The sequence below is a fragment of the Mytilus edulis genome, chromosome 1 (genome assembly GCF_963676685.1).
Source record: "Mytilus edulis chromosome 1, xbMytEdul2.2, whole genome shotgun sequence".
Lineage (NCBI taxonomy): Eukaryota > Metazoa > Mollusca > Bivalvia > Mytilida > Mytilidae > Mytilus > Mytilus edulis.
The window spans coordinates 88,115,556-88,132,287 of NC_092344.1; the positions used below are offsets into that span (position 1 = coordinate 88,115,556).

Here is a 16,732-nt window from a genome sequence, read left to right on the forward strand (position 1 = left end):
ACATCCAATTTCGACACATCAGGAGTCAAATTACATACATTCATATGGAACAAAGTTCGGGACCACGTGAAAACTTCGACTCATCCGAAATTTCGAGTCAACCGAGTTCCAGACAACGAGAGTTAACTGTATTTCAAAATATGCAAATCATATAAGATTTATTTACATGTAAAAATGTTTTCATTTAGTCCATTATTAAAGACAAACATCATGTGTAATACCAGAGATAAGGAACTTCAAAGAAATCTCAGGAAAAGTCAGTACAACATCCTTTTTTGTGCCACATCTATCAATTTATTATCCATAAAATCTTTATTTCAAAATTATATCCATCAAAAATTTTAACCAATAATTGAAAATTTGCTGAAAATTAGAAAAATTTTGAAAAGTTGAATGATTAAAATATAACTAGCGAGCCTTATGATATTTCTGTATATAATATAAAATTTTAATAATTTGGCTCACTCTGGTGTCACTATTATGACAATGAACTGAATATATCAATACACTAGCCATTATTCAGATCTTACCATTCATAATCATCCCTGACACATGTACATGCTTCTCCTGTATGTTCCAATGGGTGATCTGCACCATTATAGCACCTTCATAAGGACAAAATTTAGACATATCAAATAATTTTTCTTTTGATGAACTATTCAACTTGAACATAAGGGATCATTTCAAAATAAAATGATTAGAGCTAATTTCATATTGCTTGTAGAGCACAACTTTGGTTAGTTTGCTTGCTTTAAATAAATAAATGTTTTGCTCAAGCATTGTAATAAAGATTGACATCTGCAAACAATATAAATATATATTATATTTGCCTTAATAATCTTTTTTTTATAACTATTTTTATTTTTTCTACCTTGGATGATAGTAATTGGTTGTTTTTTGTATGGCATGCTTTAATTCTTAACATATCATTCTAATACAAACAAACATACACATCCCATTTAAAGAAAATCTAAATTCACTCAACACTATTTACATACCATGAGTCTTTTTTTACTTTCTTAAACGTTTCTTTATTTCCCAGTAGACATCCTTGTATATTTCCTTTTTCATTACTTGTTTCGTGGGGTACCCATGTGTCATAATCAGTTGCAGTATCTATTCAAATAAAACAAAATCAATTAGCGCTATTTAAAGAAATTTGCCTTTGATCTTACTGACTGATTATTTCCTTTCTCAGCATAGTAGAGTAGAGTGATATGAAATTATTTGCTAGAAACTAAGGGCACATGTGCCGTTGTCAATGAAATTAACAATGTTAACATTGTCAATGGTAAAATAGTGATAAACAGACTATCATTGGTCATCTCAACTCAGTTACTTTTCTCACTTTCGCAGCGACAAAATCAATCTCGTTGAGATGACCAACGATAATCTATAACTCAAATGTAATGTTGACAGTCATACAAATAACATCAGCTTTATCTTCAGCTGTATGAGCAATAAAACATTAGCTTGCCAAGTATAATGAGATCATGAAAATGAATTAACATTATATGTACAAGGGGTTTAACCATTTCCTCCATAATGACGCCTTTTACGCCACCCCTTTACTCCATAATGACGCCTTTTGACGCCTGTGTAGTACCTCAGTTGAAATACTATGACTATGAAATGTCTGCAACAACATTAATAAAATTTGTATTCAATATGAAAAGGATATTCATAAGAATATCTGTATAAAATTTTTTTGATGAAATATTTGTAATTAGCAATGCATTAATACTTTAAACCTGATGATTTTTTTTTATTGAAAAAATCCTATGCAAATCAACTATTTAAAAAAAAAATGCCATGGAAGAAAGGGTTAATAATGCCTTCCAAAATAATGTTTTGGAATAAAACCACCTATTCACAGACCCATTGCAATCCATGTTAAATTCTGTAATTTCAAGCATTCTTAGCTATTTTGTCTTTAGTTCAATTAAAGTGACAGTCATTAAATAATGAACTACAGTATACCTTGTCCTGGCTTGTGCTGAAGAATTTAATATACCCTTAATTGCATATTAGAGCATACCATCCCTGAAGTTTGGTAGTACAAAAAAAGGTACTCTTGATCAGAGCTACAAGGCAAAGATGCCCTCCTATTTAAATTTCATATATATTTTTTAATAATTCAAAAGGAAAACAAGGCTTCTACAGGGATCTAAAGTCCTTAAACTTTCATTTGATACCAAAGCAACCTAAATATTTTACTTATTGACAAAGCTGAACTATTTAGTTTAAAATATGTACTACTTTTTGTATGATACTTATGATGGGGCCTGAGTTTAGTGGTTCTATAACTATATTGTATAGTTAAAATGAATGAAAACCCCAAATATATGAAGAAAAGAAAATATACAGTTATATATCAATGATATATACTAACCAAACAACACAAAAAACTAAAGACATTAAGGGGTCGCTTAAACAATTTTTTGATAACATCAGATCTGGTTACTTTAGGTTTTATTTGATGGGTATGGTGAATCAATACAAAAAGAAAAGACCTAAGAAAATATTATTTATTTCCCTTTTTGAATTGATATGCTATAAGTGTAGAAACATATCTTACAATGAATTATTTACAGTTCTTGGGAGAAATAAAAATATTTCAAGTACTTTTGAACATACCTATTTTTTAAATAAAATTTGGAGGTTAGAGGCAAAGAAAGGACAGAAACTTCCTTGTCCAAAGAAATAAGATGAAAAGTCAATTTACACAGGGAACTTAAGATTGGGTATCACAAATTCATGAAACATACCACACTTCTTTTTGAATATTTTTTGGAAATCAATGATAAATGTAGTCCACTTCCTTGTATCTGGTTTATAGCCCCATATACTGACAGTCAAGGCCTTGGACCCTGGCTCTGTTAACAGTCCAGTAAACATGATGGTTTCATTACTCTCCTTATCAATGAAATCATATGTATGCCAACATCTTCCTTCATCTGTAGAAAATTTGATTAATTTAGGTTGAGTTGTATCAGCTGGGACTGCCACTAGTAAACTACCACTGTCTGCTATATGATAATGATGTGGACCATCTAAAGCCTGAAATAGAGAGTAATAGATATACTGCAGATTTTTTTTATCTAAGTGGTCACTCTAAGATGTTCAATCATAATAAGAAAAGGGTGACATGTTAATTTTGAAAGCAATTTCAAGCATGCCTATATATTATCAATATGAATACTCTACCTATCACATTTGTACAAGTTAATTTTCGAAAACAATTTCAAACATGCCTTTGTATTATCATTTGCGAATACTGTGGATTCATTATTCATGGATATCAATTTTCGTGTATTTTGTGGGTACAGTCGAACCACGAATTTACATGTAAAACAGATTACACATTTTCTATAGCTTGGATTGAGTGTCAAAACCATGAAATAATGAATAATTATTTGACAAAAGCTTTCATCAAACTGGGTTTTTTTTTCACTTGATATATGATACTTATTAAATTGGCAAATAATTTCTGCATGCTAATTTTATTAAGCACTTTCAGGTATTTTGCAGTGGCTTTTAAACTAAAATATAAAAGGAAAACACCAAATAAGGCCCTTTTGCATGTTCCATCCTACCACATTCTGTCTATGACTGTCCCAAAGGAACCAGTAATTCAGTGGAGTCATTTGTTAATGTATATCATATTTGTTTTTCTGTTTATAGTTTTGCATATATATTAATAAATACTTGCTATGCAGTATGGGTTTTGCTCATTGTTGAAGGCTGTATGATGACCTGTAGATGCTAACCTTCTTCATCATTTGGTCTCTGACACCAGAGTGAGGCAACCATACCACAACTTTCTATTTTTATATACCTTTTATATTATATAATTACAAAATGCCTCTAGAAATATTGTCTCTAACTCCTACCATGCATTATGGTTTTATTTTGATTGTACATAGGAAAAATTGCGACATATGTTTTCATATGTTTAACATATGTTTTTCATATGTTTGAAAACATATGTAAACATATGTTTAGGCCCGACATGAAAACATATGTTTTTGATCATATGAAAAACATATGTTAAACATATGAAAAACATATGTTTATAAAATCATATGAAAAACATATCCATGTAAACATATGAAAAACATATGTTTTTCATATGTTTTTCATATGTTTTTATCCCAGACCTAAACATATGTTTTCATATGTTTGGCCTAAACATATGTTTTCATATGTTCGGCCCAAACATATGTTTTCATATGTTTTTATATTGGTCCTAAATATATGTTTTTTTATGTTTTTTTTTTTAATTTTTCAAATGCATTTATTTTTTCATGTACAAAAATGTATATGTATTTTTGTTTGGTTTGTTTTTAATGGTAATGTTTTTGATGTTTTTCTTCTTCATCATCTTTATTTTCTGTCAGGAACTCATTTTGAGTGTAATACTTCAATATGACGATTTGTTGTTTTGAAAAGTAAATAACCCCAAATACTTGACTCCACAGAAAATACATGGCAAAATCAAAAGCTCTAACAAATATAAAAAAACAACTGTATAAATTAGCATTCCTTTTTTTGCAGAAAAATAATTATCACAGTCAGTGCTCCATAATTTGTTTTGTATATCTAGTAAAACTTTTTTTTATTAAGTTGTTGTCTCTTCTATTTTCACATTTTTGGCTCTTTGACATACCCCATTTCTTTTGTCTATGTTCTATTTTCATATGTTTGTCTCTTTGACATATCCCATTTCTATTGCCTATATTCTATTTTCATAGTTTTGTCTCTTTGACATACCCCATTCTATGTTTGCCTCTTTGACATACCCTAATTCTATTGTCTATATTCTATTTTCATCTCTATGACATACCAAATTTTTATTGTCTATATTCTATTTTCATATGTTTGTCTCTGTGAGATACATCATTTCTATTGTTGATAATCTATTCTAATCTGATGTCTGTGATATTTCTATTGTCTATATTCTATTTTCCTCTGATGTCTGTGATATTTCTATTGTCTATATTCTATTTTCCTCTGATGGATGTGATATTTCTACTGTATTAATTCTATTTCCCTCTGATGGATGTGATAATTCTATTGCTATATCACCATACACATTGATATGTAATTGTCTACACTGCTAGCTATTACAGGTGCTAGTGTATGCAGCCCCTTTTGTGGCCCTTAATGGCTTGCTGTTTCGTGTGAGCTCTGTTTTGAAAACCATACTTTGACCTGTTATGGTTTACTTTTACAAATTAAGACCTGGATGGAGAGTTGTTTCATTGGCACTAATACCACATCTTCTTATAATTATATCTATAATTAAGAAAGACAACTAGATTGACTTTTGAGTTCAATATTGTATTAATTTAAAATGAATGTTCTTTGGTTCTTTTTCTTTACTTTTCAGTTCCTGCAAATAAAAATAACAGAACAGAGTTTCAATGTCCACTGAGCTGCACATATTTTATATATCAAGGGGCAATAATTTAAAAAAAGGCACTTGAATAAAATTATAAATAAAAAAGTTCTTTTTCTTGTATATGAAATATTTCAAACAGACCTTCAAGGGCATTACTTACAGTATACTATGTGTTTTATAAACTAGAGGCTCTAAAGAGCCTGTGTCGCTCACCTTGGCTTGGTCTATGTGCATATTAAACAAAGGACACAGATGGATTCATGACAAAATTGTGTTTTGCTGATAGTGATGTGTTTGTAGATCTTACTTTACTGAACATTCTTGGTACTTAGAATTTTCTCTATCTATAATAAACTTGGACCTTTAGATACAGTGAAAAATATTTTGTAAAAATTTACAAAAATTTACCAAATTAGTGAAAATTGTTAAAAAAGATAGATAGATAGATCTTGACCTGTTACACAATTTTACCCCTTGTCAGATTTGCTCTAAATGCTTTGGTTTTTGAGTTACAACCCTAAAACTGCATTTTACCCCTATGTTCTATTTTTAGCCATGGCGGCCATCTTGGATGGTTGGCCGGGTCACCGGACACATTTTTTAAACAAGATATCCCAATGATGATTTTGGCCAAGTTTGGTGTAATTTGGACAAGTAGTTTCAGAGGAGAAGATGTAAAAGATTACTAAGATTTACGAAAAATGGTTAAAAATTGACTATTAAGGGCAATAACTCCTAAAGGGGTCAACTGACCATTTCGGTCATGTTGACTTATTTGTAAATCTTTTTTTGCTGAACATTATTGCTGTTTACAGTTTATCTCTATCTATAATAATATTCAAGATAATAACCAAAAAACAGCAAAATTTCATTAAAATTACTTATTCTGGGGCAGCAACCCAAAACCGGGTTGTCCAATTCATCTGAAAATTTCAGGGCAGGTAGATCTTGACCTGATAAACAAATTTACCTCATGTCAGATTTACTCTAAATGCTTTGGTTTTTGAGTTATAAGCCAAAAACTGCATTTTACCCAAGGTTCTATTTTTAGCCATGGCGGCCATCTTGATTGGATGGCTGGGTCACTGGACACATTTTTCAAACTACATACCCCAACCAGGTGCTCCGCAGGGCGCAGCTTTATACGACCGCAGAGGTCGAACCCTGAACAGTTGGGGCAAGTATGGACAAAACATTCAAGCGTGATACAGCTCTGAATTTGGATTGTGATCAAATTTTTGACATTACATGGGTTTTTTTACACAAAACAAATGTCAAGATTTTACAAATCAATTAAAGATTTCTTCTTATTTAAATCTAAAATTAAATAGTTGACACAGCATAGGTTTCTGACACAGAATGAATGTGGTCTAATGAACTTAAAAGTTTTTTTTTGCCTTTGAGCAATTCACTATGCTGTTGAATATTAATCCTCTCAAAAAAATGTTTGAAGAAATTTTCTTTTTATTTATGAAATCTGAAATGAGAAAAATTTAACCCCCCCCCCCCTTTTTTCACATCCCCGTTTCCCTTTTTCCAAAACTGATATCAATTCAAATTTCTAATGGAGTTTGCAACAATAACTACTCTTTTAAATACATCATAAAATATTAAAATGTAAAATAAAGTGCTTGTTATCACTGAATGGTAAAGATTGGTTGGTAGTAAAAGTGAATATACATTGTTTATTGTATAAAACAATAAAAAAAAACTTCATCAGCAACATTTTATATTGGCAAATTTCCAATGAAGTTATTTACATAAAGTTATTGGCAAATAAAAATAGAAAATGACATCATAGTCATGTCTGGCAAATTTCCAACATACATTATCTAAAACATTTTAGATAAGATAAGGAAAAAAAGCTTCATCAGCAACATTTTATATTGGCAAATTTCCAATGAAGTTATTTACATAAAGTTATTGGCAAATAAAAATAGAAAATGACATCATAGTCATGTCTGGCAAATTTCCAACATATATTATCAACTACTATTCTATACAAAGAAAGATAACTCCAATTGAAAATTAATTGCTATTGCACAATATTGTGCAATTAGATATTTCTTGCTATTGTGCAATACTGTGCAATTGAAAATTTCTTGCTATTGCACAATACTTGATATGGAATCCTGATTTGGACCAACTTGAAAACTGGGCCCATAATCAAAAATCAAAGTACATATTTAGATAAAGCATATCAAATAAGCCCAAGAATTTAATTTTTGTTAAAATCAAACTTAGTTTAATTTGGACCCTTTGGACCTTAATGTAGACCAATTTGAAAACTGGACCAAAAATTAAGAATCTACATACACAGTTAGATTTGGCATATCAAAGAACCCATTTATTCAATTTTTGAAGAAATCAAACAAAGTTTAATTTTGGACCCCCATTTGGACCAACTTGAAAACTAGGCCAATAATTAAAAATCTAAGTACATTTTTAAATTCAGCATATCAAAGAACCCCAAGGATTCAATTTTTGTTAAAATCAAACTAAGTTTAATTTTGGACCCTTTGGACCTTAATGTAGACCAATTTGAAAACGGGACCAAAAATTAAGAATCTACATACATAGTTAGATTCGGCATATCAAAGAACCCCAATTATTCAATTTTTGATGAAATCACACAAAGTTCAATTTTGGACCCTTTGGGCCCCTTATTCCTAAACTGTTATGACCAAAACTCCCAAAATCAAACCCAACCTTCCTTTTATGGTCATAAACCTTGTGTTTAAATTTCATAGATTTCTATTCACTTATACTAAAGTTATGGTGCAAAAACCAAAAATAATGCTTAATAGGGCCCCTTTTTGGCCCCTAATTCATAAACTGTTGTGACCTCAACTCCAAAAATCAATCCCAACCTTCCTTTTGTGGTCATAAACCTTGTGCTAAAATTTCATTGATTTCTATTTACTTATACTAAAGTTATTGTGCGAAAACCAAGAATAATGCTTATTTGGGCCCTTTTTTGGCCCTTTATTCCTAAACTGTTGGAACCAAAACCCCCAAAATCAATCCCAACCTTCCTTTTGTGGTCATAAACCTTGTGTCAAAATTTCATAGATTTCTATTCACTTAAACTAAAGTTATAGTGCGAAAACCAAGAAAATGCTTATTTGGGCCCTTTTTGGCCCCTAATTCCTAAAATGTTGGGACCAAAACTCCCAAAATCAATCCCAACCTTCCTTTTGTGGTCATAAACCTTGTGTTAAAATTTCATAGATTTCCATTCACTTTTACTAAAGTTAGAGTGCGAAAACTAAAAGTATTCGGACGCCGGACGACGACGACGACGACGACGACGACGACGACGACGACGACGCAGACGCCAACGTGATAGCAATATACGACGAAAAATTTTTCAAATTTTGCGGTCGTATAAAAATGGTTGTAGCCAAGTTTGGAATGATTTGGCCAAGTAGTTTCAGAGGAGAAGATTTTTGTAAAAGATTACTAAGATTTACGAAAAATGGTTAAAAATTGACTATAAAGGGCAATAACTCCTAAAGGGGTCAACTGACCATTTCGGTCATGTTGACTTATTTGAAAATATTACTTTGCTGAACATTATTGCTGTTTACAGTTTATCTCTATCTATAATAATATTCAAGATAATAACCAAAAACAGCAAAATTTCCTTAAACTTACTAATTCAGGGGCAGCAACCCAACAACAGGTTATCCGATTTATCTGAAAATTTCAGGGCAGATAGATCTTGACCTGTTACACAAGTTTACCCCATGTCAGATTTGCTCTAAATGCTTTGGTTTTTGAGTTATAAGCCAAAAACTGCATTTTACCCCTATGTTCTATTTTTAGCCATGGCGGCCATCTTGGATGGTTGGCCGGGTCACCGGACACATTTTTTAAACTAGATACCCCAATGATGATTTTGGCCAAGTTTGGTGTAATTTGGCCCAGTAGTTTCAGAGGAGAAGATTTTTGTAAAAGTTAACGACGCCAGACGACGGACGACGGACGCCAAGTGATGGGAAAAGCTCACTTGGCCCTTTGGGCCAGGTGAGCTAAAAAATGAACCGATGAGAGTGTTACAAGGCCATTTTCCTTTATTTAATATTTTCAAGGGGCATAACTCTTTCAAAAATAGTCATTCGGTCAAAAGTAGTGAACTTGACCAAGATATTGCTGATATTAAAGTATCTATAGTATAAGTTTTATAAAAAATCTGGCAAGAATTGCACCTGCAAGACAAATATAAACACCTTACAATCATTCTATAAACATATTAATTAATGGCTGCCATACAATATGTAGTTTTAATTTTTCAATGGTTCATATTTTGCATCCTTAAACAAGTTGAAGGTTACTTTATGGTATGGATTTTGATTATTGTTCATTGCTGAACACTTCAACAGTGACCAGTAAATGTTTTATCTTCGTTCTTTAGTTTTTTAATTGAGAGTTGTCTCATTGAGAATCATACCCCATCTCCTTATATCAATATTCTAGTTCTTTCAAAACGCTCTACGGTTAAAAGAAAATTATTAAATTAATTTTTCTTGTTTATTTTAATGTACAGTGGCAAATATCTAATGTATATTCAAGACGAGAACAACTTTTGATCATGTTAAATATACAATTCATAATATACAGTCTGTGATGCAAATACTAATTATTTGAGCTTCTCATTTCTCATGCGTGTGCAGCAGAAGCAGATGAGACTGGTAAGGATTCCTCAAATCATACTTGACATCAGAAAGACAGAAAAATAAACAACTGTATACATGTACAATTACACTTGAAAAAGTTTTGAATAGATAACATTAAATTATTTAAATCAAATGCAATTCTACATATGAACTTACTTTGATACCAGTTTTTTTTACAGGACATCTGCACCTACATGTACATGAACATCATAACATGTACACCAGTGATTCTTATACTGCACTTTCCTTTCATTTGGTAACAAGCTAAAATTATAAATTTTAAGTTAATCCAAAAGTCCAGACAAAAACTGATGCTCACTAATTAATACTTTTAATTTTGAGTTAATGGAAACAATTTATAAACAAACAACAAATATATGTATAGCATGAACTTTCTCATATATCATGTATATATAATAAACTATTTTTCTGCCTAAGTTTAAAAAAATCCATTTAGGCATTAACTCCGGTTAATTAAATCTTGATTTGCTGTTTCATAGGCAAAATTGTTGAAATACAACGTTTATATATAAATATTAAACTCATGAACATACATGTAACATGTTGTCATTTGTGTTACCATCTGTATACTTCATGCATTTAATAAAAGAACATTGTTTCAATGTACCTCACCAATTGATGGATATATAAAATTTGCTGTCAAAAAGCAATAACCACAACAAATAAGTATGTTCTTTTTTTAACATTAAATTATAAAAAATAATCTACAAGAAAAGTAGACATGTGTGGGATGCAATTCCTTACAAATTCAATATCTATTTCCAAGAGGCAAAACTCCTGTAAACATATTTTATTAATAGCCTGTTAAGTTTCTCTTTATCTTCTTTGGTTCCTGCTCAATACACAAAAGAGGAAAAGATGGCAAAATTTACGAGAAAGTTGTTAAAAATTGACTATAAAGGGCAACAACTGCTTAAGGGATCCTGTCCATTGCAAATTTGGTTACGTTGACCATTGTAGATCTTACTTTGCTGAACATTATTGCATGAAACTTTTCAAAAATCAAAAATTTGAAAAAATTTGAAAAAAAATGGAATCCCTTAAAAAAGTTGTAAACAAACTATCCCCCCCTCAACTTATTAAAATCCCCCTTGGAGCAATAACCCTAAAACTCAATCCCATCCTTTCTTTTGTAGTATGGAACCTTGTAGTACAATTTCAGAGAGATCCATACACTCGATGGCGGATCCAGAAATTTTCATATGTGGGGGCCCAGTGACTGCCTAAGAGGGGGACTGATCCGGACATGCTTCAGTGTTTCCCTATATAATCAACCAAAATTTTCCCAGAAAAGAGGGGGGTTGGGGTTGGAGGGGGCAGGGCTGCCTGGGCCTCCCACCTTAATCCGCCTACATGTATGAGTCACTTAAACACAAGTTATTGTATGGAAACTAGAAACATGCTTCTTTTTGGCTCCTTATTCCTGCATATTTTGGGCAACTAACCCAAAACTCTATCCCAGCCTTCCCTTTGTTATATGGAACATTGTGGTACAATTTCAGAGAGATCTATACAATTACAGACAAGTTATTGTCTGGAAACTAGAAAAATGCTTGTTTTTGGCCCCTTATTCCTAAACTTTGGCCCCATGACCCCTAAACTGAATCAAAACCTTGTACTTGTGGTTTTAAACATTGTGGTACAATTTCAGAGCAATTGAAATACTTAAAAACAAGCTATTATCCTGAAACTAGAAAAATGCTTGTTTTTGGCCCATTTTGGGCCCCTAATTCCTAAACGGTTGGGACTTCCGACCATCTTCCCCAAAATCATCCCAACCTTTTTTTGTGGTATTGGACCTTCTAAACAAAATTCATAAAGATTTATGCACTTAAACCTAAGTTATTGTTCGGAAACCAATGTGTCTTCGGACGCTGCAGATAACGACAACACCTTACCATTATACAATCCCAAAAAATTGTTTGTGGTCGTATAAAAAGAACAAGCAATGGAGTGTATATAGAGCTTCCAATGCTATTTTCAATAAAATGGTCCAGTAGAAAAAATATTTTTTCACAGCTTACACGAAATCAAAATGTGTAACATGTAGATAGTCTGACAACAACAAAATATTCAAACAAAGTTATCCTTTTTATTACATGTACATACCTCTCGTCATAAAATAATTGCCGGCTGCTCTTTATATGCACATAAATCAATATGAAAATCTATGAATCCATCATATAATCTAGAAAGCAATGCCTCAGAGAATTCCATTCTGTTGCTTAGCTTCTTCTTCTTCTTGAAGTACATGTACTTCCATAGAAAATGCTAAAAGAAATAATGTAAAATGAAATTAAGTTAAAATATCTGACAAATTGCCTTAAATATTTTTATACATGTTATATGGCAAAATTGGCTTATTTTGATCTTTTAAAACAAGACCAACAGATCTAGACTTGCCCGGAAAAAAATTATACTAGTATATACATGTATACTATAAAAGTATTAAATTATTTAAATGTTCTAATCCATCTTATTAAATCCATATGCCTGTTGTATGAATTCAATGGTGTATCAAAGTGGTTAAATTTGATCTCTGACTAAATTAGTTCTTGTTATTATTTACAAATGTATAATGCCAATCTTTTTCATCAGTTAACAGTACAAATGTACATAGTCAAGGGGATAACTTAATTCAGGAGCCTGTAACTCAGTGGTTGTCGTTTGTTTATGTGTTACATATTTGTTTTGTGTTCATTTTTTGTACAAAAATAAAGCCCTAAGTTTTCTCGTTTGAATTGTTTTATATTGTCATTTAGGGACCTTTTATAGCTGACTATGCAGTATGGGCTTTTCTCATTGTTGAAGGCCGTACAGTGCCCTATAGTTGTTAATTTCTGTGTCATTTTGGTCTCTTATCATATGGACAGTTGTCTCATTGGCAATCATACCACATCTTTTTTTTATATTAAATAAGTTAATCATTAGTGAATGTTGTTATGCCAGATAATTTCATGAGTTGTCAACTCTTCATTTCTAAAATTTTCTTCGGTAGTAACATATATTTATTGTTTTTGGTGTGCACTAGGGAATTTTTGAAACTTTATATGTGCAGTAACTTAATACACAGCCTTTATAACTAATTTTCAAATTAAATGTATACATTTTTAATCAACCATGGTAACTTCTTTAGTCAATGAGACAAGGGATTTCAAGGGATTAAACTTACCTGTAACATTTGTACATGTATAACATGTAAGGCCTAGTTATCATGGTTATTACAGACATGTATTAATGTATTACATGTTTTATATGAGACAGTTTGGTAATTACTGAAAAGCAAGGGTGTGTTAAATTTTAACCTTGTCCATCCATCAGTACATACATTTTGTTGTATGTCCCAAAAAATTTAGTGGTCACTGGTGTTACTTTTACCTTTCTTCAGTTATGCATTGCTGAATTTTTATTGTTCTTTTCTCTCTAATTTTAGTTTGCCTCAACCAAATGTCATGAAACTTATATACACACCGCTTATTTCCACATTTATAAATTCAGATCAAGTTCATATTTGGTGGCATCACTTTTACTGTTCTTGATTTATACCCTTTACAAATTGAAAAATGACTGATTTTTTTGTTTCCGTTTTCTTATTGTAGTTTCCGTTTGTTTTGACCAAATGCAACGAAAATTACACACAATGCTTATATTAAACCACATAAAATTTACACTTTGTAACACAGATCAAGTTTTGAATTCTATAGGAATTGCTTATACATTTCAAGAGTTATGCTCCTTTACAAATGAATTAATAAAATTGTTGATTTTTTGTTTCCACTCTTTTTTGAAATTTGAAGTTACATGTACATGTATACATAATGATGTTTAAATTTGGTCAGTGTACATGTAAATGAGATCAAGACAAGGTCAAATGAACCTTGATCATGTTGATAGACACAGACTTGCAGACTTATTCATGCCCTATTTTAATTATTGCATACATTTTACACCAAAACCTGAACTATTTTGTATGCTGTAGTTACTACTAGTATCTGGAATAAACCTTAACCAGGCAAGGTTTGGTGGTAAATAACTTGTTGTTAGCTTTGAACTAGTTATCAGTAACTAAGAGGTAACTCTCAAATCTGGACTTAAAGAGGTTATTTTTGTTGTGCCTTTGGTGATGTATAAATACCCTGTCTGGTTTATGTTTTTGTTAGATGTCTTTTTGCTTTGTACATATCTGATGGCAAATGTGTTATGCCCTTTTCACACCACTATCCAAGGTTAGGAGGGGGTTTAATTTGGCACCAACAAACTGGTTTGACTCCATCACATCCTGTACATGCTGTATGTTTCTGTCCCAAGTCAGAAGCCTGTTATTTAGAAGTTTATGTTGTAGTTTGTTGCTATACTAGCAGGGTTGGCAAAGTATTACCCACCTGGGTTTTACTGGGCGGGCTGGGCAATACTCCCAGAAACGGGTAATACTGGGCAATATGAATTTTTAAGCTTATTTCCATACAAAATAATAAAGACTTGTTTTAGTTTCATTATAGTATTATAGCTAAATATATACATTTTATACAGATAACCATAGAGAGTCATTTCTAGCAGATTAAAAATTCAAGTTCATTCCTTCTTCACTTAAATTCTATGTAGGCAAAATACAAGATTTGCCCAATTCCTTGTTAATTTTTAAGGCTTTGTTTCAATAATCTAAACATTTTATTGCAGTGTTTATGAGGAATGTAAATTAAATTGCTATATATATGCAATTATGATTGCTAAACAAACACCCTAGAGGGTCTTGTCATTAATTCTTATAGAAATGAAAAGGCTGATTATTGTTATATAAACATATCTGTGTTCTAATATCTGAATAATGACTTATTAATGAGTTTTGTACATTTATACTTTCTTACATGTAATTTTTAAATACTTTATACTAGCTATATTTAGTTGAAGAAAAAAATTTCAGAGCGGTTAGAATAATTCTTTCTCAAATTTATACATTTGTACATGCATGTATATTTCATAAGACTCAAACAAGTAAACTTGTTTATAATTAAAAATAGGTTTATATATATATCTTAAATGTATTGTATTTGTGTTTGATTACTGAATCCTTTTTAAAATTCAGTCCAGTATCTTATATTACCCAGTATTGCCCAGTATTATCCAGTAAAACCCAGTAAAACCCGGGTTTTCCCAGTATTTCCCACTGGACTGGGCACTACTCATAAAACCTGGGTTTTTGCCAACCCTGTATACTAGTATATCATATTTGTTTATTTGTTCCTTGTTTTGTTTAAAAATCATTATCAGTCTGTAAGTTCCTTCATTTGACTTATAAAGCTGACTTTGCATTATGCACTTTGCTCATTGTTGAAGTCAACTTGTAAGATACAAATGAACATGTAGTCCAAATTATTATGACGTCTTTTTTTGCATTGACGCAGCCATTCTGCGACATAGATGTAAATAAAATTAAGTATAATAGCTTTCAAGACTTCATTATTATTTAATAGACTACATTTGTACTTGTATTCTAACTTATAATTGTTGGCAGGCCTTGGTGGCTGAGTGTAAAGTGGTTGGTATGTTTATGTCTTGTTCTACTGTCTGATTTAACAAGAAGATCTTTAGGGTAAATTGCTATGTGTTGGTGTATGATCTTATAGAATTATGGTGTACCATTTGGTTCAAAAGGTATTTTTATCGGTTAACCGCTACTTTTATGTCGGTTAACCGCCACTTTTATGTCGGTTAACCGCTAATTTTATCGGTTAACTCCAGTCTTGTTTGTATTCGTCTCAATTCTAAGGTAGGCCACTGTAGGTGATCAAGTATATTTAAGACAGAGCTGGTATTGTGATATACCGGTTCTCCGGTTTACAATCAACAGTCAAATAGTTTTTTTGTGAAAAATTTGCACACACATCTTCCTGTTTTTGGCCAATTATAATAATAAAAAAGGTGCATTATTATATTTACCATTCGTTGCCCTTTTAAGGTACATAATTGTACGTAATCCATGAAAACAAAACACTTTCGACATTTCGTTGCGTTGACTTTCTCTAGACTTTCATTTCTATGTTTCGTTCCCCGGTTTCTTCTAGTTAATCGACAAGTCACTCAATTCAATTTATCTGTTTATCAGTAGAAGAAGAAGTAGAATCTATCTCTGTCCATTCTTAAAACTTAAATAAACAGCTGTAGACTGCTGCAGATGATCGCGTGAGCGTCCATGGTTTGCGTCACATAGTGCACAAAACAATAACGGTGAAAATATTTCCGAGTTTTCCCGGTTTTTCGAATTCGACGTGCCAAGTACGTAATACGAGGGTCTGGAATCAAAATTAGGGATTTAAGAAAAGGGAATAAGAAAAAAAATGCAGAATAAATAATAAAAAATAAATAATGAAGAACAGAGAGAGAATAATGGGATAATCAATAAAAAAAATTAATTTAGAATAAAGAACAAACTATAAAAAGTAAAGAATATTTATTCATTATTCATATTAGTATCTATTAATCATAACTCATTCACTTATTTTAAATTCTTATTAAATTAATCAGAAAGCTCTGCTGTTAGGATGATAGGCTTCAATACTAATTTAGACATTTTCTCCAATTTTCATTAATGTATTTTAAAACATATGAAAACATATGAAAATCATATGTT

General features: G+C 31.3%; 1 protein-coding gene and 1 long non-coding RNA gene across 5 annotated transcripts in view; both read right to left on the minus strand.

Annotated features, from left to right (window-relative positions):
• LOC139515473 (sortilin-like) overlaps nt 1-16,732 on the minus strand; it is a 67,948-nt gene that overhangs the window by 18,934 nt on the left and 32,282 nt on the right. For all 4 annotated transcript variants that reach the window (XM_071305065.1, XM_071305056.1, XM_071305060.1 and 1 more), the window contains 3 exons: nt 2,769-3,060; nt 999-1,116; nt 531-605 (listed from right to left, as the gene is read on the minus strand). In XM_071305065.1, the coding sequence (XP_071161166.1) occupies nt 531-605; nt 999-1,116; nt 2,769-3,060 (485 nt within the window). The remainder of the gene's footprint in view (nt 1-530; nt 606-998; nt 1,117-2,768; nt 3,061-16,732) is intronic.
• Nucleotides 5,323-16,298, minus strand: LOC139493813 (uncharacterized). Its single transcript, XR_011657088.1, has 4 exons — nt 16,042-16,298; nt 12,214-12,375; nt 10,240-10,347; nt 5,323-5,395 (listed from the first exon to the last, which is right to left on the minus strand). It is a non-coding gene; the product is annotated as an uncharacterized lncRNA (long non-coding RNA).